The sequence below is a fragment of the Bufo bufo genome, chromosome 9 (assembly GCF_905171765.1).
Source record: "Bufo bufo chromosome 9, aBufBuf1.1, whole genome shotgun sequence".
NCBI lineage: Eukaryota > Metazoa > Chordata > Amphibia > Anura > Bufonidae > Bufo > Bufo bufo.
In genome coordinates, this window is record NC_053397.1 from 52,323,465 (window position 1) to 52,346,539 (window position 23,075).

Consider the following 23,075-nt stretch of genomic DNA (forward strand, 5'->3'; position numbering starts at 1 on the left):
ATACCTACAATGGCTGCGTCGGCAGCTGTGGCACAGTACACATCTCCAGTGCCCGAAGGGTCGCGTCACACCTTCAAACACTGAAGAGGAGAAATAAAAGGAGGAGGATGCTGAAACCGCTCATCTCAAGCCCTATCCTCGGAAACCACTAGTTGCAAAAACCACACGCACATTACAACTAGCTGCAATGAACCAAAGTTTATGTATTCATTGGTCCACGTGGTCCATGTAACGAGTAAAATAGGATCTTAAAAAGGTTATTCCCTGAGGACAGGATTATAAATCATTGAGCCAAGCTAATTATTAGGTATGGAATATTGATCTGGTAGCAATACGTTGCCAGCGACCTCCTAGGCACTCCAGTTTAAGGCAGCGTCTGAATGGGAAGTAGTCAGGGTGGTCTACAGAACATTGAAGATCTTCCATCTTTGGCCAGTTGACCTGTGCCCCATGCAGAATGATCTTCTGGATCACAGAGCACAAGTTGAACCAGATTTCAGAGCTTTTTTCTTTCTTTCTTTTTTGCTCAGGAATGATGCAGGTACAATTTATACAGATACATACAAGGTTATTGATGTCCAAAATACAAACCGGAATGTAATAAGTTATTGGAAAGGATGGACAGTCGTAGCAGCAAAAACAACATATGGGAGCGTTGGCTTGAAGATATTTAATGATCGGTAGTCAACGGGGAAAAAAAAAATATATATAGTGGTTTTGATAGGAAGGCGATCAGGCTGTACAGACTGTAGAAGAAAATGGAGGCTGAAAAGAAGTTAAGGTGAGAAACATGTTTCATGCAAATCTAAAAGGGTTAGGGTCGAGAATGTAGATGGCACAGGCAGACACGAGCAAGATAAAAACTTGCAGGCAACAAGCCTCCATGTGATGTAAGGAGACAACAAAAAAACACTCTAGTGAACATCTGCAGAGCTGCACCAATGATGAAGCCACTCGGTGGTTATTACTAAGGGTCATGTAAAGAAATTTGGGAGGGTCAGGTCTTTATTCAAGGATGTTTGGAAAGAAGGTGCAACATTCAAACTATCACAGATCATCATCTTTTGGAGGGTAGGCCAGCAGATGATGAGGACGTCCCTGCGAGAGCCATCAAGGTGCAGCAGGATACAACATTCACTAGTTTGTTTTCCACTTATGTCATTTGTAAAATAAGGATGGAATGATGTGCTGTGAAAATGAGGTGCATTTCCCATTGCAAGCGAAAACGGCACCATAAAAAAATAAAAAGTTAGTAAATAACACGTATGTATCATGCGTTCATGCATGTTGCTGCTCTCACATGTGTCCCCGGCCTAATTCCCCTCCCCTTAAAAGAAGCTGCATGTAAACGCCTTCCACATCTCGCCCAGATTCACAGACACCCTCTTCAGGAACCTGCAGTCCGAGAGGAAAAAACAGAGAAGAGGACAGTTATGAATGCACTACACAAGGAGGTCGCAGATATTTATATTTATTAAAATATAAATAACGGAGAATTAACGCACTAGTCTAATATGTCGTATGACATACCTGAAGTCTCTATAGAATAAAGGATAAATGTCTATATCTTTGTGCGGATCTTGTGTGTGTTCGCCCACACCCGTGTGCAGGTGGCCTTAAAGGGTATCTGACACCAGGTTTATGCTACAGCATGCAGCAGTGATGGACACCCCGATTCCTGGGGTATGTCACTAAGGCTCCATTCACACGTCTGCAATTCTGTTCCGCATTTTGTGGAACGGAATTGCGGACCCATTCATTTCCATGGGCCCTGACTATGTGCTGCCCGGATCCTCACTTCCAGGTCCGCAATTCCGTTCCCAAAAAAATAGCAATTGCGGACAAGATTAGGCATTTTCTATTATAGTGCCGACGATGTGCGGTCCGCAAAATGCGGAATGCACATTGCCGGTGTCCGTGTCTTGCGGATCCGCAAAACACTTACGGATGTGTGAATGGACCCTTACTTGTCAATACAGCAGTGTGAGCACGGGAATGAGCTCAGGAATCGGGCGTATCCAAGAGCAACTGGCCCCACCTGCTGCTGATTGACAGCGTTCTCCCTGTGCACAGTAAGGGCTCTTTCACATGAGCGAGTTTTCCATCCGGATGCGATGTGCGTAATAAACGCATATCAGCCGGACTGAAACCTGACCCATTCATTTCAATGGGTCTGTGCACGAGCGTCGTTCTTCACACATCATTTCTGCGTTCAGGAATGTTCTATGGAACCAGAGCTGCATGAAAAATGCACAATATAGAAGTGAATGCGGCATCCAGATGCAACGCATTTTTCACTGGTTGTTATTCTTCAGTTTTTCTTCATGGGTGTTAAAAACACAAACACTGAAGGCAACTGCAGAAAAACTGATGGATGGTTTTGCACACCAGTTCAGTTTTTTCCTGAGCAGATCCTGACAATTCGAATCAATTGTGTGAAAGAGGCCTTATTAGGAGAAAGCAGTCAGTCCACAGCCAATGAATACGGACGACTCCTGGGTGACATGATGCTCCGCTGCACCCGATAACGTCATCGTATCAAATCGGGGTCTGTCAATATTTTATGCCGTCCTCCAGTAGGGCAGCATGAATCTGGTGAGGGTTCTTTAAATTTCTCATCAGAGACATTTTAATTACTTCTGAAACACGGGGGAGGAAAAGTGAATTTATATTTTCATCAAGTTCAATAAACTGCAGACTTCAGTTATGCACATACAACATATTAATAAGTGTGCCTATTTATTTATTTTTTTATCTAAATAGGTCTATAATTCTGTGCTAAATAATTTCATAATTTGTGTCGTCTCCATTTTTCTGTTACGGAGCTCCAAATCCCCCACTTCTTTCTCACAGCTAATTCTGGCTGCCTTCAGCCACCACTAGGGGGAGCATGGGGCTCACTGAAGAGCTGTATAAAGTCATCCGCATCAATCTCCACCTGGCGATGGCTGCAGCAGCCAAATGATCATAGTTACCTCTCTAGCTTTGGAAAAGGAAGCGTGGGATTTGGGGGGGGGGGGGGGGGGGGCTATAATAGAAAGAAAGAGCATTAACCCTTACGACACCATCACAGAATTATTTAGCTGGGAATTTTGGAACCTTTCAGATGAAAAATAAAAGAAAACAATAGGCGCACTTCTTTAAACATTACTATGATTTTGCTTTGCTGTAACAGCAGAGACTGTGAAATTTATCAAAGCAAAATTGAGCCATTTAGAGTTGATTGTATTCTAATCTTCCCTTCTAAATTTGAACATGCAAATGAACGAGTATAGCGGCTTTCTCCCCCCTCCCCAAGGAGCAGACAAACACACACAGCAAGCAAATGCATGGGGCATCTAGGGAAATAGTGGTCGGCTGAATGAGCTTTCAGCCGCCTGCTATCTGAAGTCTATGGTCAGTTTTGGGCCACGTGCTCATGTTACAGAATTCTCTTGTTTTTTCTGTGCGGAAAAAACGCTGTGTAGTATAGCACCAATCAAGTGTATGAGATTACACAAATCTGTATACTTTGCAGATTGCACCTGCCGTGCGGGTTTTCACATCTGCAACGTGTCAATTATGTTTGGGATTTTAGCTGCGGATTTCACCCTTTTCTAATGAAGGGTGAGATCTGCGGCGAAACCGCATCTAATCCGCACCAAAATCAAGATGCGAGAATGCGGATCTTATGTGCGGTCACTCGTGTGCAGGAGGGCATTCACATGACCGTATGTATTTTGCGGCCCGGAAAATACAGATGATGTTCGTGTTGAATCCGTTTTTTTTGCAGCCCCATTGACTTTAATGGGTCCATGGTTCGCATTTGTGATATGTTCTATCAATTGCACAACGGACATACGGATGCAGAAAGTACACGGAAGACATCCGTAAAAGATTTTAAAAAAAAGTTCAATACTTGGTCGCAAAATACAGACCACGAACCCACTGAAGTCAACTGAAGTCAATAGGTCTGCAAAAAAAAAAAAAAAAACAGACGTCCTCCGTATTTTGTGGATCTACATTTTGTGGACTGAAAAATATATACGATTTTGGGAAAGAATCCTTAAAGGGGTTTTCTAGGATTTTAATATTTATGACCTATCCTCAGCATAGTTAATCAATATCAGAACGTGGGTGCCGGGTATTGGACCCCCACCGATCAGCTGTTTGAAGAGAAGTCCGCACTCCGTGTGGGCGCAGCCTTCCCTTCATTGTTTACCTGCTCGCCTTCGACATTGCAGTGGTGAGCAGGTGTGATTACAAGCCGTCCCATTCACTTCCATGGGACGGTTCCTTCCTATTCAAGTGCATAGCAAGTGTATAGTCCCATAGAAGTGAATGGGACGGTTAGGAATTACATCTGCTCACCACTGCGATGTCGACGGTGAGCAGATAAACAATGGAGCGAAGACTGCGCCGGCACGGAGCGCGGCCTTCTCTTCTACCAGTTGATTGGCGAAGATGCTGGTCATCAATATTAAAATCCCAGAAACCCCTTTAAGCTGCCTGTCACATCAGCTATTCAATTATGTACCAGCCATTACTTAGCAACATCTTACCAAGGAACAAAGTACCAACTGGACACGATACCCAAGAAGAAATTGGATTTATTGCATCGTGGTCAAAATAGGTTTTATTTAGAACATACTGGCTAAAGTAGTAAAAGAAATAAAAGCTGATATGCGATACCTCAAGAAGCCCAGGTGCTCAATGTAAAGTGATCTTCCATATCATCATGACAATGTAGTAATGGGGCTGTACAGGCATACTCGCTCTTCTGACGTGTTGTGCACACTGGGTGGAGCAGTAGCCAAGGCAATTGTCCGATACCCAGTGATACCCGTGGGACATGTGCATGGTACTCGCTGCCCTTCTGACTGTTGCCTGCTTAGCGTGCCCTCTCCATGCCCAATTTCAGATCAGGTTGGACAGTAGAGTCTGGACAACAGCCTTAAAGGGGTTACCAGGATTTTATTATTGATGGCCCAATGTCAATATCAGATCGGTGGGGGTCCAACACTTCGCCCCCATCAGCTGTTACCATGTAGCTCAGGTGCCAAAACTACATAGCTTCATCTATCGTGTAGTGCACAGAGCTGGTCCCATTTAGTGCAAAGGGGGCAGCGCTGCAGCTCTGACTATTACGCAGTCAATGGAGCTATGTCAGTGGGGTCTGACGCCCTGCACCTCTGCTGATCCTGAGGATAGGTCATCAATATTAAAATTCTGGACAAGTCCTTTAGGGCTCATGCACACGACCGAGCCATGTTTTGCAGTCCGCAGATTGTGGATCTGCAAAACACGGATGCCGCCCGTGTGCGTTCCGCAACCAGCGGAACGGAATGGGCACCCATAATAGAAATGCCTATACTTGTCCGCCAAATGGACAAGAATAGGGCATGTTCAATTTTTTTTTGTGGGGCCATGGAACGGAGCAACGGATGCAGATTGAGGTGAACGGATCTGCATCGGAGTCGCAAAAAATGCGGCTCAGATGCGGAACCCAAACAACAACTCGTGTGCATGGGCCCTTAAGGTAAATTCCTGCAAAAAAATTAAAAAGCCCACATGAAAATACCATTACGATGGTAGCTAAAGGACATGGCAACTAAGGAGCCTCATTAAAACCCCGACTTGCAGCATTATTAAACAGGATTTCGTTTTACACCACCAGAAAACATATTACACCCCGAGACTAAAAAGTCAAAATGCCCCAGAACGAAGAACATTAAAAACATGTCCACATTTACATAACTGTGAACCAACTCAGAAGAACTCTTGATATTCCGGCTCAGTATTTTTTGCTTTATATTAAAATAAATGCAAAGATTGGGGAGCAGGTAAAGTACGACATTCCCCTGTCCCATACATATACAGTATAAATAGACATATAGCGTGGGTATAAACATGATAAAAGACATCGGAATAGGATTTTATAAATTGTCTATTAAAAGCAGGTTTAGGGATAAAATATAACACTATCTTCCTGACTTCTTATAGCTTAAACCAAAAGGAAGAGAAGAGATTCTATGAAATACAGTTCAATGGACACGTGTAAAATCCTAGCGCACTTTGTGGTTTAAGGCAAGCGGTGAAGGGAACCGACTCCGCTCCTGTTACCTCTAACTTCAGGGAAACCTCAAATATCCCAGAGCTCACACAGTGAACGACATCCGCCTGGCTACAAAATTATCCTATTCAAGTGTTTCTCCCGTTCAGCAAGTAATTTCCTCCATCTTGCTCTGCCCAATCTCTGGTGTACTTGTGTAGTTAGATATAGGTTACTGCACCTTTACTGTTTTTCTCTAGAGTAACCTCTATGTAAGACGAGGGCACGTAGCCTTCCTCCCCGTTCTGCCGTCTTGCTCTTGTCCAGCCGTCACCTTTGTCTTCCTCAATGATATACATCACTTCTCCTTCTTTCATAGCCAGAGTGCCTTCATTATTACCTAGGGTAAAGAGAATTTTAAGTGAAAGAACATCTAATCATGCCTTTCCATGAAACAGTAGAATTGTGCACAGGGCATATAAATAGAAAATATGAGAAAACAAAAAACATACAGGCAAAAAAAACCCCTGAAAGAATATAAACTAAAATCCTAAACAATCAGAGTTACTACTCAGATCCCTTACACCACGCTGCCCTCTAGTGGTAGGAAATGGAAGTAGCTTTCTGGAAAGTGGTATTGTTTCACTACACTATTACTGCGCACTTGTTTATTGCTCTAAGGCATTTTGTAGTGCAAGCGCTGCAGTAGCAAATGTTGCAGGGAATACATTGATCCACGGCAATACATGACAAAATAGCAAGACTGATACGAGGGGGAAACTGGAAGCAGGTTACAGGATTGTGGATATGTATTATCCATATTGCTTCCTTTGCTGGCTGGATTCATTTTTTCCATTACATTATACACTAGTCGTTTCCATGGTTATGACCCACCTTGTAATCCATCAGCGGTGGTCGTGCTTGCACACTATAGGAAAAAGCACCGCCTTTCTGGTGGCAGGACTGCGGGAGCGCGCATAGGCTGGGCAGTTTATAATGTGATGGAAAAAGAATCCAGCCAGCAAAGGAGGCAATATGGATAATCACAATACATTAGTAAGTGCCTTGTATTCACTTTCTCTACATAATAAAAGCCATTATCTGAAGTGAGACAACCCCTTTAATACGCAGGAATAGCTACATATTGTTCCCTGGTCTCTGTCAGTCCATATTTGCCATGTCTCTGCATAGACTGTAGGAGTACTTATACATACCATCAAAAGGATAGATCGCTTTACAATGCCCAATGGCTGGGAGGGGGTCGTCATCGTCAAACTCATCATCAAATTCTGGATGAATGGAAGGCTGAGGTTGGATTCTGCCTTCTTGGTTCGCATCTTCTGTGTAACTTCCTTCCGGACTAACAAGAGAGACACAAAACCATTACTCACTACTCGGTGGTGGCACTTGGGCAGACAGTAGTGATAATGGCATCAGTGAACTCCATGACAGAGACCGCCACAGTGCCCGAGAGCTCATCCAGTGATTGCCATGTTACAGATGGATTCATAGCGCAGAAACCCTCCGGCCCAAAAGTGCTACTCCACATTGGATTATTGAATTCACGTAAAAAAAAGTCTGAGCTGAGGGTCTTCAGCTATTTACCAAATACTTTCGGTGATGATGGGGGTTTTCAAGTCTCAGTGCTCAAGTCTAGATGATGGAAAAGTGCAGCATCCCTTTAACATAGCAGTTTCTCTTTAACTTGTGTCCATCCTCTTTCCTGGCAGTAGGGGCGTCCATGCTTCTGCCATCTACTACTTGCCCATCCTTTAGATTTTCTCTGTAAAACCCCTAATGCCAGCTATATGTAGTGCAGTCTCCACAGCACAATGTATTTCTTCTAGGGATGAGCGAATCAATTCTAACAAAATTTGTCTCATTAGCAATGGCTCTTCACTGGTGAGAGGCTGTCCCCACAGGTGAAGAAGCTCCCACCTACCTGTTGACCGACTGTGCCATACATCCCGTCTGGCCCTGGTAATCTGGCTCCTGCGCCGGGCACAGATATTTGGCTTCAGAAGCAGCGACTAAGCTCCCGTCACTATCTGGAAGTGTATCGCCACTGGCGCAGTCACTGCTCCAGAAGCTGAATTAGGATTTGCACTAGAGCCCAGATTGTCAGGGCCGGGCTAGGTGTCCGTCAATGTCCATCAACAGGCAGGTGGGCGCTTCTTTACCTGTGGGGACAGCCCCTCCCAGACAAGAGCTCTTGCTAATGAGACCAATCAGTTCGTTAGAATTCATTTGTTCATCCACAATATTCTCCAGAATTAGAGGTGAATTTCAGATATTTCCTCCTCTTCGGTGTAAATCCCCCTTTCTTGTGCTTCATTTTAAGAAGGACATTTGTGATCTACAAAGTTCACTGTTGGGGAGAATTACTTAAAATGTGGCCACTACTGAGTGACATTATTTATCCTGTAGGCACTATGGGGGGCATTATATGTCCTATGGGCACCTATGGGGCATTATTATACATACCAAGAACACTGCAATGGTTGGGGTTTGAAATAAATTGCCAATAAAATCCATCTTTTATTTTATGGACATTAAAAACGGACAGAAAATGAATGCACGCACTGATGCAGAATGACCATGAAAACCGACAGTTTAGTCTACTTTCACTCTGGCGTTTTGGCTTTCCGTTTGCGAGATCCGTTCAGGGCTCTCACAGGCGGCGGTCCACAACGGATCAGTTTGCATTCTAATGCATTCTGAATGGAAATAAGGATCCGCTCAGAATGCATCAGTTTGCCTCCATTCCGCTTTGGAGGCGGACACCAAAATGCTGCATGAAGCGTCCATCAGGTGTCCGTCTGATGAAACTGAGCCAAACAGATCCGTCCTGGCACAATGGGGACGGATCCGTTTTCACTGACACAATCTGGTCCAAAAGAATACGGATCCGTCCTCCATCGACTTTCAATGGTGTTCAAGACGGATCCGTCTTGGCTATGTTACAGATAATACAAACGGATCCGTTCTGAACAGATGCAGACGGTTGTATTATCTGAACGGATCTGCACAAAACGTGAGTGTGAAAGTAGCCTTATCTGTTTTTAACATCCATTTCAATGTACCCTCAAGCTCCTTCATTTCAGCAGGGCAAACCCTACCCACATACACCTAGCAGGGGGGAATTAAGTTGCTGTTCTCTACGCCTGAGGTTTACGTTTAAGTGAAAGAAAAGGAAAGCAGTTTGTATTTGACACAAGAAAGAACATTTTTGTTTGTGCATCAGGTTATAGATGGGAGAACGACTGAAGCCGGGGCCTAATTCCAATAATCACCTCTCTCTTCCTTGGGCCACCAGGTGATTAGCTTCTGTGCTGTGCCTTCTTTCACTTCTCTGTGCCACTTTTCCTTCCACCTCCGACAGCCAGGCCTGAAAATGGAACCAAGAAGATATTCTCAGAGAGCTAAGACCTTGTAAGTCTTGTATCTACAGGGGATCAGTGTGGAGCACAGTACTGAGCAATGTCTGGGGTACCCTTATGATCATACGGAAGAATCTTTATAGTGAATAAGTCAAGATCTGCAATGTGTGTGTGTCATATACTGGTAATGGATATAGGGTATTCTTATATTCATGGAAGTAAAAATTATACTTTATTTTTACTTGGGGTTTTTTCTTCTTTCTTTGTACACTTCCTTTGACTTTGATACATTTTTAAAATCCCACTTGGAGACTTTACCATGCAGTCCCATCACGTCAATAATAAAACTGCGTTACTACTGTATGGCAGTGTTTTATGTGACCGTTGGGGGTGACTAAGAGCTCACAGGGGGCTCAGCAGACTCCTTCTGTAAAAACACTAGGGTGTCTAGATCAGAACTGACTGCAGCATCTGAAGGGTAAAATAGCCAGGATATACCCGACACTCTATGCAGATGCTGCACGTGAACTACATCCCCCCCAGTACCATAAATGTAAGGTGTGGTGCCAAAAGAGGTTAAAACCTGCAGGCAATTTAAAAATCACAGAATCCACCATTCACAATAAGTCAAATCTTATCTATTCTTTCCTTGTACAATAACCCCGCACAGGTCATAGAGCATGCCTAGAAAACGCCCATAGAAGTTAATGAGGTCCCCTCCTGTCCATTGTGTCTGTGGCTCATGTGGCTGCTGTAAAGCCTATCTTTGTATGCTGTTAATAGCAGCTCAGGCAATCTATAGGTGACACAGTCCCCTAAGGCTCCATTCAGACGTCCGTAGAATGGGTCCGCATCCGTTCCGCAATTATCCAATTATGCAACTTGCGGACTGCACATGGCCGGCATTATGACAAAAATGTCTATTCTTGTCCGCAATTGCAGACAAGAATAGGACATGCTCTATCTTTTTTGCAGGGCCGCAGAACGGAACAACAGGTGTGCTGGCCCCATCTTTTCCCTATTGAAATGAAAGGGTTCGCACCCATTCTGCTAAATTGCGGAACGGATGTGGACCCATTCATACGGTCGTGTGAATGAGCCCTTGACAGTATTACACTGACCTCATTTTTATGTATTTCCATCCGAAGCTTCTCAATGTTGCTCATCGTTTCTGCTATTTTTGGTTGCAAGCTGCTGGGGTCTCCCATTTGTGGGCTCTTCTCATAGACATCTTTCATCTTATTCAGGGCCTCTCTATGGCAGAAAACAGAGGACATGTTTATTCACAGAAATCTTCTTGAAGTACAGCCATCATCAAGCAGATCCAAATTCTATGCCGATAATTGTCATAATAAACTGAGCTGAGGATCTGTTTTATGACATCACTGCACTAATTCAGAATTTTATCATATAACCCTATGGATGGATGAAAAGAAGAAACATTTGGGGCTATGGAACAGAAAAATAAAAGCTTTACGGTAGTATGATATTAATTAGCACATTTGTAGCTATGGAAAATATAAAAATTAAAAGATTTGCGTGTTAATGTATAATACAACATGTAATACTGCAAATTATGTGAGGCCTTTATGAATTCACAGTCTTCATTTGTCAATCTGCACGATCCATGAGAGACCTGCATTACCCTGAAAGGTATTTAAGGTGGCAGCTTTTTCACAAACACTGGTCGTTAAACAGGCACGCAGAAAATGGACCCCCAGTATCAGCTGCAATCTGTGGGGGAACCTAGCAGCAACTGTTCAAATGTTTATTCCTAAGCAGCGCCTCCAGAGGACGTGCAGAGGATTGTGCTGAAACGGGTAGGACTGGTCCTCCAGGAAAATACAGGACTCCTCTTTCATTAGTTAGAATAGCTTGTGTTGTTCTAGAGGGCAATCAATGGGGGTTAATAAAAAGGCCGCTGTAATATTCGTACATAAAAAACCTGTCCTAATCACACAGTTACTTCACAACACTGAGGTAAAGAGCTGCCTCATCCCCCTCTCTGCTCTGCTTGTCAGGGATTATGATCCTGAATACAGTTTAATATGATCTTCAGCTGAATCTCTGTAGGAATGGAGTTCGTGAGAAGACCTGAAGTACAGAGAGAAGGTGGGGATGTGGCTGATGGGCAGAAGCTCTTGAATGCAGTCTCCATTACCACAGCCCCCACATTACCACAGTCTGTCCTGTCCGTCCTCTAAACACCAGTTTAATGCATTTTAGAAATTTTACCAGAAAGATTACTGGACCAGTCAATAAGATAGCATTACATATAATCCTATATAATATGTAGGGTCCTGGCCAAATATGCAGAGGCTCCTAATCAGTGGACTGGGGTTTACCTCACTAAGATGCACTGACTCTAGTGTGCAGAGAACACTGGCACTTACTGTGCATTACAAAAGAAGACCTCCGCCGGCATATCTCACCCCCCTGCACCTGCAATTATATTGTTTATATTGGGCCCTATTTGATAAGTGTGTTTATCTCCTAGCACTACCCCTCTCCTCTATTAGTTCACACTGCCAGGGTCATGTCACGTGACGCACCCTGGGGAAGGGGGGCAGGGGTGGCGACACACCAGAGGATGGAGGGCGCCATCTTTTTATTGCACAGCGCAAAAAGTGTCAGTTCTCTGCATAATAGAGATACTGCAGTTTGGGGGGGGGCGCGTTATGTTCCAGTACACTGATTAGGAGCCTCATTAAAAATTATGTTTTAATACTCATCTCTTTTGGTATATCGTTGTCCTAGAGCAGGGGTCCAGCCCTCCAGCTGTTGTGAAACTACAATTCCCAGCATGCTCTATTCTTTTCTATAAGAGTTGTGAGAAGGGCTGAGGAAGTAGGCATGCTGGGAGTTGTAGTTTCACAACAGCTGGAGTGCCTATGCCTGGCTTAGAGTATTGAGGGGATTAGTCCACACTAAACAGGAGTGGTTTCTAGCCTAGCGTCTTTCTATATTAGGTTTCATTACATACTAAACTAAATTCTAGTAGTTTTACTTCCATAACGCCACGGGTTCTGCAGCAGAAATTGAAGGTATTAAATATGTTAGAGCCTGTGTATTCTTTCAAACTTAAAGGGGTTGTCCAGGCAATACAAACTATTTTCAGATCAGTGAAAAAAAAAAAAGAAGTAAAATCCATTGCCATTGATGTTCCGGCACTTCTCTGGTTCCCTGCTGGTCTCATTTTTGCTGCCTCTTGACACACAGGGAATTCCCGCTCCACCAAATACCACCTAAGGTAGGTTGCATCTAGCGGAACCGGCATTTCCTGCATGTTCAGAAGCATCAGGAAGTAGAGACCGGCAGGGGACACAAAGCCACTGAAATGGCTGCGGCATGGGACTGGCGAGGTGGGTATATGAGGAAGGGGCGATGCAGCAGCTGGTAAAGACCTGCAGTCACTTACTTTTGATCAATCTCCTTCTGAAGCTCTCGATTCAGTTCATCAATTCTTTGCTGCAGTTTCTTCCGTCTCTGCTCTGGGGGAAGGTGACTAAAATCTTCTAAAGCCGGGCCCTGCGCGGAGGAACGACAAAATGAACAACAGGAACGGACGCTATTTAAGGCTGAGTTCACACTTCAGTTATTTGATCAGTTACTGCGAGCCAAAACCGGTAGTGAAGCCTACTCAGAGACCAGGTACTGGCTCACAATAACTGAAGTGTGAACACAGCCTAACCTGCCAAAAGTGAACCTCGATACAAGTCAAAAAAACACAGTGTGGCTGAATAAACTAGCAAGAAAACCTACAGAAAGGCACATACACCACAAGTCACACCATAAAAATATAGTACTGGAATAATAAAGATGGAGATAAAAGGTTTTATTTTTATATATACACACACACACATAATCACATAAATCTAGATTTTTTTTACCGTGTTTTTTGTGGCTTGTGCCTCTCTGTAGGGTTTGTTGTGAGGAATGGATGCTAGCCAGAGGAACAGTGAATGGAGCTGCAAACAAAACACGTCTGATCTGCAGAACAAGCAGGGTCCTAAAGCTGCACGCCCGGTGTCAGAGACCCACACAGAGTACACAATAATATAGCCATGATGTCCAAATTGAAGACCGCTCAGCATGCCGGACACACGGAGCACCACAGTTAGATGTCAATATGTAAAACCTTGCAATATAACAAGAGGCGTCTGTCTCACCTTCCAGCTCCCTGCGGTTTCCCTGCCTGCAGGCTTTCAGTAAATGTTCGGAAACTAACAAAGTTCTTTAGCTACAGAGTAATTAAGGCCAGGGAAGAGTGGAGAGGGAGGAAGAGGACACAGTTGTAGCTTCTTTTGCCAAGTCTGTGTGTGTCGTGCTGTGAGAGGGGAGGGGGAGCCGCATAAGGAGACTCCTTCTCCTTACAACGGTCACTTCTCCAGCCCCGCGCGCCAGGAGAATCCCACCCACTCTGCACGCTAACAGAGAGAAAATGATCATTTATAGACAAAGACCCAATATATGCAGGGTACACACAATATTTTGGGCTGCACTACATCTAATACACAAGTACAGCAGCGTAACAATCTATTGGGATGTTTTTTGTAATGATGCTATTCGCTTTAATGGGGTTTTTCCCAGGAACAACACTTCCACAGGGTAGGTCAGGGTTCAGCAACCTTCGGCACTCCAGCTGTTGTGAAACTACAATTCCCAGCATGCTCCATTCATTTCTGTGAGAGTTCTGAGAAGAGCAGAGGAAGTATGCATGCTGGGAGTTGTAGTTTTACAACAGCTGGAGTGCCAGAGGTTGCCTACCCCTGGGGTAGGTGATAAGTGTCTAATGAATGGGGGGCCCACCGATCACGAAATAGGGTGCCATGTCCCCCATTTATATGGAGCAGCAGTCCAGAATGTGTGCTGTGCTCCATTCAGACTCTAGAGGACTGGTAGGAATAGCCGAGTGCAGCACAGTTGTAAGTGTGCATGCCCATCCGCCGCTCCACTAAAGTGGGAGACACGGGACCCCCACTCTGGTCATTCATGTGGGTCGCAGCAATTCTGTGGACAGATAAGTGATGTTTGTGAGAAAACCCCTTTAAATTAGGTTTTCCTTCATAAACGGAATGAAAGTCAGTGGAGGACAGTCCCATCAGCCACACTGCATTATAGAAGAGCATCTTGGATCTCAAACCACTGACCTTGAAGCAACTCTGCTTAATTTAAAAAAAAAGTATTGGGATTAGGCCAAAAATACACAAAAATGGCAAATGTGACTAATGTGTATGGCGTCACCTTAGTTTATTCAGCTTGGAAAGATTCTGCTCAAATTCCTCTGTTCCAGCGTCTGGAATAAGTCATTAATTAGATTAAGCCGACACCACCCAGGCCTAGAACATGGCGTATGAACACCCCTGATTTCCAGTATATTAAATGGGATTAACATACTCATTAGGTCTGACCGGCATTTTAAAGACCAAATATACAACACGTGATTTTTAATCTGTTGAAGTGGTGTCTGGGGTAGAACACAAAACCAAGGGAGAGGAGCATGAAGCCCTCCTAGTAATCGGCATCACGCACCATCTGTGGTCAATGCTTGGGAGATCTAGAATAGTAGTATAGCACATAACAAACCTTCTCCATCAGTTTAGCGCTTTTCAGCAGGACCAAAGACTGCTGTACTGCCATAAGGTCTTGTTCGGACTTTACACGGGCATTTCATTACAAAAACCATCTACTATGGTTGTCAAAGGAAGCCTGCACAGCCACCCATACCGCCATAGGTCAGGTGTCCACTCATGGAGATAAAGCCATGGGTGGACCCACCACATTTAAAGTTGCTGCAGAAGCCCAAGGTTTTGGGTTTCTGCCACAGATTTCGCAAGTGGATATTTCTGGTGGCAAATCAGTCGTGTGAACTTACCCTTATATAGGGTCTACGCTATATACGTCAGGCCAGACAGGTTTCCAATATGTATTTATTACTCACTGATCTCATCCTAAAACACTGAATTGAACAGAGACAGTCTCTTATACACCTTAAAGGGGGTTGTCCGGGAATAAATCCCTTTTCAGTGATGCCCGCAGCCTGCCTCCTCTATGGAAAGAATCATACTTACCTGATCTCTGCTGCTTCGGTCCTGTGTGTCCATCCTCTGGTCCATGGTTTGTTTTATTCCTCCCTGGCATGGTCACCTGCTCCACTACAGCTGTGACATGTCTCTTGTGGACAGTCATTGGCTACAGCTGAGCGGATGACTATGTCCATGGGAGAAAGTAATCAAGCCGAGGACTGTAGGATGAACACGCGGGAGCCAGCAAACAGGACCGAAGCGACGGGGAGCAGGTCAGTAGGATTCTTTCCGAAGTGAAGGTAGGCTGCGGGCAACACTGAAAAGTAAAGGTGCATTTACACCATGCCGACGAGAAGACAATTATCGGGAAGAAAGCATGCCTTCCTGATCCCCTCCACTGACGAGTAGGCAGCGAAGAGCTGCATTTATATGCAGCACTCACCTCCACTGTACGGGGATGAGCGATGGCTACTGCCATCAATTGTCCTCATATAAATTCATTGTTTGTTTCACAATCTGCTGCCCAGAAAAGATGATCGAGTTGTCTGCACAGAATATCATTTTGCTCGTCCATAGAGTGATCTGCGGCACCTTTACACAGGCCAATTATCTGGAACACGCGTTCATTCCCGAAAGTCGGCGCCAGCATTGGGCCGTGTAAACCCGCCATTAGTTATTCCTGGACAAACCCTTTAAAAGTTATGCAATCTAAATTTTATATATCTATTTGAATCAGCACAAAGTATTGTAGGCTGTGTACTACAGTCCAGAGCCATGTTAACAATTCTGGTTGTCACTGGAAACAGTCAACAAGCTTATCGGGAAACCCTCCAAACCGTTTAAGTGAGCTCCCATAGGGCAATAGGGCACTTTGTTCCTATATCAAATTACCGCACATTTCTGATGTGAAGAGGACTCTGCCCAGATTGGAAATTACCAAGAGAGCAAATATTATACAGACAGTAAGTCTGGGCAATTTCAGCTCTGAAGCCTAAAGAATTGTGAACGCAGCTCTGTCAACAGTGCAACTCGGCATCAGCACAAAACTGGTAAGATAATGTAAGACACTGCATATACACATACTGTAAATGGTGTTTTAAAGGGAACCTGTCACCGGGATTTTGTGTATAGAGCTGAGGACATGGGTTGCTAGATGGCCGCTAGCACATCCGCAATATCCAGTCCCCATAGCTCTGTGTGCTTTTATTGTTTCAAAAAACCGATTTGATACATATGTAAATTAACCTGAGATGAGTCCTGTATGTGAGATGAGTCAGGGACAAGACTCATCTCAGGTTAATTTGCATATGTATCAAATCGGTTTTTTGACACAATAAAAGCACACAGAGCTATGGGGACTGGGTATTGCGGATGTGCTAGCGGCCATCTAGCAGCCCATGTCCTCAGCTCTATACACAAAATCCAGGTGACAGGTTCCCTTTAAGGGCACCTTTCAACCCTCCTGACATGTCTGAAAGAGGAACAGCACAGGGTTTTAATTAGACTTACTCTAGAATCATTTAATGGGGATTTATAAGCATTGACTATGTTATTCCTCCTTGAAATTTATGAAGAAACTCTACGTTTCCATTGATTAAATAGTGTCGGACTGCAGTGACACACCCAACTGGTAACAAATATATATCTATATATTTTCTATGAGGAATAACAGAGCAACAGAACACCACAAACCTCTAAGAAAAGATGCTTCAGAGTAATTATTTTATTGCAGTTGCAAAAATGTACTAAAACAGACATGCGGTGGAGCAGACCGGCCCCCTGTAAAGCGGATGGTGGGTACCTGAACCTTCCTGTTCTGCGCAGTGAAGGGAAGCAGCAGGATGAATAAATGGATTTTGCAATATTATGAAGCAGCAGTTTCCCCATTTCTATCCAGCTGTTCTTAGAGCAAAGCCCAAAACGTGACCACATTATTCTATGAGGAACATACATGGCTTGTACATAATTCAGGAGATAAAAGGGCACAGACCCGATAGTTGGAAATCTAAGTGATTCTATTAAATATATAAATGCCATAGCAATCTGACTCTGAACAGGCTAGGAATGGCGCATCCCGCACCACCGTAGCCACTTTTTTAAGAGTTCATTGGGAAACATGTGTGTAGTCACAAGCCACATACCATTAAATAGGAGCTCTCACCGGATTTCCCAATACAAGTTGCATCCAAATTCAGACCCACACTGCACGGGAAGGAGCGTTCCCCACAAACAGTTGTACAAAGAATCCCAGCGAGCGCTCCTTTGTATAATAAGGTATATTCCTAATTTTCAGTTTTGGCCTGTCCAAGGGAAGGCTGGTCGGGCTGAAACGACTCCAGGAATCTTAGATAAGAATATACCTTATTATACAAAAGGAGCGCTCGCTGGGATTCCTTTTACAATACAAATTGCAGACGACATTATTAAATTGATCTCTTCAACCTGATGAAGCTGGTGTACTTACGTTGAAAATCCAAGAGATCTATTTAATAATGTATTAGGGAATCTGGTGACAGATCCTGTTTAAATACAGCGCTATGGGGACACACAACATAAAGCAGGAGGAGGACCCTCACTTATCTAGGAGGTCATAAAGATAACGGGTTACTTATTACACAGTTGCAAAGGTCTTAAAAAAAAAAAAAAAAAGCAAGCAAGATTGACACAAATGGACAGCGCTGACATAACAGAGGTACGTCACTCAGGCCAGGAGGTTCCAGGATCTATTGGCTATGGGAAGAGATGGAGGATCACCCTCATGAGCATGTGAGAGCCACAGAAGTCATAGAACAGAAAACAGACAAAAATAAGTACCAAGCGGTGACACTCACATCGGAATGATGGGACACAGACCAGCACACGTTGCTTACCATCCTTAATGACCACTGAACCGTTCCCCAGCAGCAGAAAGAAATGGCAAGTTACTGAAACATAGTGCAGACTCTTCCAATATTGTGGAAAAAAATAGTCAAAATATATTGCTAGATATCTCCGTCACAATCCAGGAGACAATACGAACACATGACAATATATACTGTCCTGGTGGTCAGCGTATGTTCCCCTACTCTAGTGATGGCATAGAACAAGGTAATAAAGGACATCACGCCTAGCAGAATACCCAACATGGACTGTCAGAAGAGGCTCCGCTGTCAGGACTGAAATTGGGCCATCAGAATTAAAGTACATTAATGAGTTTCAATAATTTCAGTTTGAAAAAGCACTCTAGAGCTCTGGGGCGTCGGACTACCCCTTTAGATAGGGGATTGGCAATTTATCCAGCCATTCGTGATGAAAATGAGAAATGATGGAGGCTCTGATGTGACCGCACCGGCTCTGAAACTGTCAACCGGCAGGTGTCCCTGCCGACTCCTCTCCAGGCACTTGCACACTTGGCTGGGCCAAGGATGCATTGGAATAAGCTGCTACTACACACCCGTTGGTGGATTTTCTCCTCTGTAAACCAAAAGATCGGGGCAAAGAAATTCAACCTTTTTACTCCTCAACATCTGCTGTTGGGGGAAAGTCGGGACACCCATTACCACATTAGATGGTTGTCTGGTTCTGCTGAAATTGGCAGATTCAGCCGACAATCTTATGTGTATAACCTGCTAAGGGTTTTCGTACCTATGTATACCGCTGAAATACGGATATAAACCACGACTGTGGTCTCTGCATTTATATTCATGTTTAGGTCTATACAGAGTATAACTACTCAGAAACTAATAAGGGGCAGATCTTCGGCTTCACTATAGCCCCAATACGGACAGATATGGCACATGCTGCAAACAAAGATCTAATAATATGCTATAAATAAATAAATAAATGAATGGATTTAAGAAAAATCCTGGTTTTTATATACTCTAGAACAGGGATGCCCAACCTGTGGCCCTCCAGCTGTTGCAAAACTACAACTCCCAGCATGCCTGGACAGCCTACAGCAGGGCACGGTGGGAGCTGTAGTTTTACAAAAGCTGGATGGCCGCAGGTTGAGCCTCCCTGTTCTAGAAGACATGACAGCAGGTAGGTGAAAGACTCCCTTTAGAAATACTGGACATCAGTGCGATCTAGCAGAATGAGTAACACCTACGGTACGGGGCGCCTCAGTGCACTTCCCATTTTAGGCAAATTCCTATCAGGTGAAACACTTCATGAAAGTACATTAAACCACACCACAAATCCCACAACATTCACACTGCATCTACACAGCTACAGTGTACGGGCAGAGATATACAGCACGGCAGTCCATGCAGTGCAAAGGTTAGGGCCGGGACATGTGTGTCAACATGACACATACTATCCATAGGCGACAGAAGCAAAGCAAACACCATGAGAAGAGAGGCTGTTTTACAGGAATCTCTTGCTTACACACCCAAACCAGAAACTCAAATTACGAATTGTACTAATATATTGAGTACTCAATATATACTATAAAAAAAATATAAAAAATCAAAATATATATATATATATATATATATATATATATATATATATATTATATATAATATATAATATAGATATACATACACACACCTAGAAATTTCTCCTATGAGAACTGAGAAGCCACAAGTAACCTGGCTGAACGGATGACTAATGGAGATTTATAATTGCTATTTTCGATTCTGTTCACATTTGTGTTGGAAACTGGCTGCATGTGAACAGCGCCTTCTTCATCTCTCCCGTGTTCCACATTCCTAGGCTTACAAAATAAAGCAAAGACACATTTAAGGCTCTGCTTCCCGCAGCATGACGACTTCTATTCTTACAAGGTAGAGGGATATTGTACTGCTAGGCAATGCCATCTGATTTGTGGGATCCTCGGCAATCCTAATAATGAAGGGGCAGATTTAGAGCTGCAACCCCCTCACAGTGGTGCCCGGCCCAGGGGAACCGCAAAAGAGCTCCTCTACAAACTGAGAAGTGGACGCAATGCTGAATTTGCCATGTGGTCCCTTCACGACCTCAAAAGTCAGACCTCCACTGACCGCACTGTGAGGACATATCCTAGGGAAATGGAATACCCAATTTCTGGAGCCATGACTAATCCATCTTCAAACCCTGCGGAATCTCATTGTCCACCATGTTTCAGGGTTTCTTTTTTTCGACAGCAAGGATAACCTCAGAATACTAGACCATAACATCGGTTCAGCCTGGTTATATAGAAACCCCATTATATTACACTCTTCACACAGCAAACTCTGTACAACTTACCGCTCTTCTCAGGCCTCTAAAAGAAGCCACCCTCTGCCTGCACACCTTCACCTCACCCACCAAGTCCCTGTCTGACAGAGTGCGAGGAGGACCACTGGACCCATAGACTCCAGGAGGTGAACATGGAGGGGGGCTAGTCTGATACTGGGGTACAAAGAAGAAGGAGTGAGATGCTGTACAGGAGACTGTAGCCTCAAATGTAATAAAGGCCAACACTACTCTTATAATAGCCCGTGCCATGGTGCCCATACGGGCAATGATTTCTTACCAATAAACTATATTTATAGTTTTATACCTGTAGCCATGTTCGAGCACTTACTGTATATGTACATGGTTTTCTCATGCAACCTTTACAGGGTTTCCTACTACTAAACCAGGACACCCACAAAGTTTAGAATAAAGAACATGCAGATGTACAGATGTGGCTAATAGGGCCATGGCTGGGAAAGCTACAATGCAGGAGAAATGCAGAAAGGACCCCTGTCCCCTAGTTATTAGGATTGGAAGGGGTAGTAGTGGTGTCGGACCTCCACCATCATGATGTTACAACATATCCTAGACATATGCCATAACAATATAGACTACAACATGGAAACTGTACCAATACCAAGAAGGAGAGGCCGTAAGGTTATGCAGTTAGGAAGCTAAAATCAGAAGTGTATCATAAAAGGACAGAAAGTATAAAGGACAGAGACGACTTCACTTTTTTAATTCACTCCTGGTTTCAGATTCCAAGACTGCATCAAGAAAACGGAACGTTTACAATATTTATCTAGAATTTTACATTTCATATACCATGCATGAATATTAATGCTATGTATATTGTGATTTAATTTTCAGACTGAGTTTGTTAATAAAGACTACGGTCCGTGTTAGGTTGATAATAAAGTGAATCTCAAGGTTTAATATTTTTTCAATTAAATCTTACAAGTGAGTGAATACTTAAGTATGATTATTATTGATACGTTTATTATAAGTTTAACTTTGAGTCTTGAGATTGTTAATAAAGACTACGGTCCCTACTGGTTTAGTAATAAAGAGTCTTTCAAGATATAATATCATTGTAATATGCGTACACAATAACGTAAATATACTTACTGTATACTGTACATGATTATTAATGATATGTACTTTATATTATGTCTATCGTTTTATGTATACAGCGAAAAGGAAATGTATACTGACAAATGATTTGTATGCCTGTTATATATGAAAAATTTTCATTGGGGGCATATTGCTTGGAGATGCCTCCGATGTCTCATAGGTGTGGGTCCCACACCTATCTTCAGATCAGAGCCCGCAAAGTGCGAGCGCGGCCACCGCTACATTCACTTCTATGCAGCTGACAGAAATAGCCGAGCCAGCGCTCGGCTATTTTCGGCGCGCCCATAGGAATGAATGGACAGTAGCCGCAAGTGTGCGGTGCGCCCTCCTTCACTTTGCAGGCTCTATGGTTAAGATAGGTGCAGGTCCCAGAGGCGTGACTCACACCTATCAGGCTTTGGGGCATATCCTAGCGATATGCCCCCAATATCTGAGGCGAGACAACCCCTTTAAAGCAAATAACCCCCTAAGTTCCATCATTCTCCTGTGCTGCATAATGCAGAACTGCCCTCAGGGACCTGGCAGCAAAAAAAAAATGTAAAATTAAATGCTCAGCATTTCACAAATCTCAAGTCGTTTCCTAAAATACAAGACGACTGCGGTCAGAATTCACTTCTGTTTTTGCTATAAATATAATCCAGCTTCCCAAAACCTAAATAACTTTGATAACAGCATGAAATTCACTTTTTCATCCCCCACAACAATGGCATAAAAAGGAAAAATTTTACAATTTTATCTTAAAAAAAAAAAAAAAAAAAGCCTAAGTGGATTATATCAGTTGATATGAGCTTATTCACACATGATTTATTCAAGTCCATGTGCTGTCCGCGTTCCCCACAGACATCACACGGATCCACTGAATTCTATGGGAGCAACCTATCATGAGGGTGATATCTAAAGTCAGTTTTGCATTGGAGTACTTTATATTTATTAAACCTTGCACATCTTATCTAAAAATCATACTCCAGTTTGACACATTGTCCTACTGGAGGGAGTTTCCCACTTTAAAAAAAAAAAAAAAGTCACAGTGATAAACGTGGAGTAAAACTCATTAAAAGGGTTTTTCCAACTTTTATACTGAAAGATCATCAGTGTCTGATCAGTGGGTCTGATGCCTGGGACCACCGCTGAAAAGCTGTTTGAGAAGGCCACGCTGCTCCTGTGAATGCCACGGGCTCCTGGCAGCTTACCCTAAGCTAGTGACATCATGTTCATAGGTCACATGTCCTTGGCGCTGCTCAGTCCCATTCAAGTGAAGGGGGCTGAGCTCTGATAGCAAGCATAGCCGCTATATAATGTATGGCTCTGTGCTTGGTGAGCCGAGGA

General features: G+C 43.6%; 1 protein-coding gene across 2 annotated transcripts in view; it reads right to left on the reverse strand.

Moving 5' to 3' along the window:
* Window positions 1-434: 434 nt before the first annotated feature.
* The window catches only part of FNBP1L (formin binding protein 1 like), a 143,232-nt gene continuing 120,591 nt past the window's right edge, over window positions 435-23,075 (reverse strand). Inside the window, exons 10-15 of one of the 2 annotated variants that reach the window (XM_040406680.1) lie at window positions 12,830-12,939; window positions 10,533-10,665; window positions 9,325-9,419; window positions 7,246-7,391; window positions 6,273-6,431; window positions 435-1,395 (exon numbers count right to left, since the gene is read on the reverse strand). In XM_040406680.1, the coding sequence (XP_040262614.1) occupies window positions 1,388-1,395; window positions 6,273-6,431; window positions 7,246-7,391; window positions 9,325-9,419; window positions 10,533-10,665; window positions 12,830-12,939 (651 nt within the window). In that variant the 3' untranslated portion in view covers window positions 435-1,387. Of the gene's footprint in view, window positions 1,396-5,411; window positions 6,432-7,245; window positions 7,392-9,324; window positions 9,420-10,532; window positions 10,666-12,829; window positions 12,940-23,075 lie in introns of those variants that run through there. The other variant, XM_040406679.1, reaches the window with a different exon arrangement.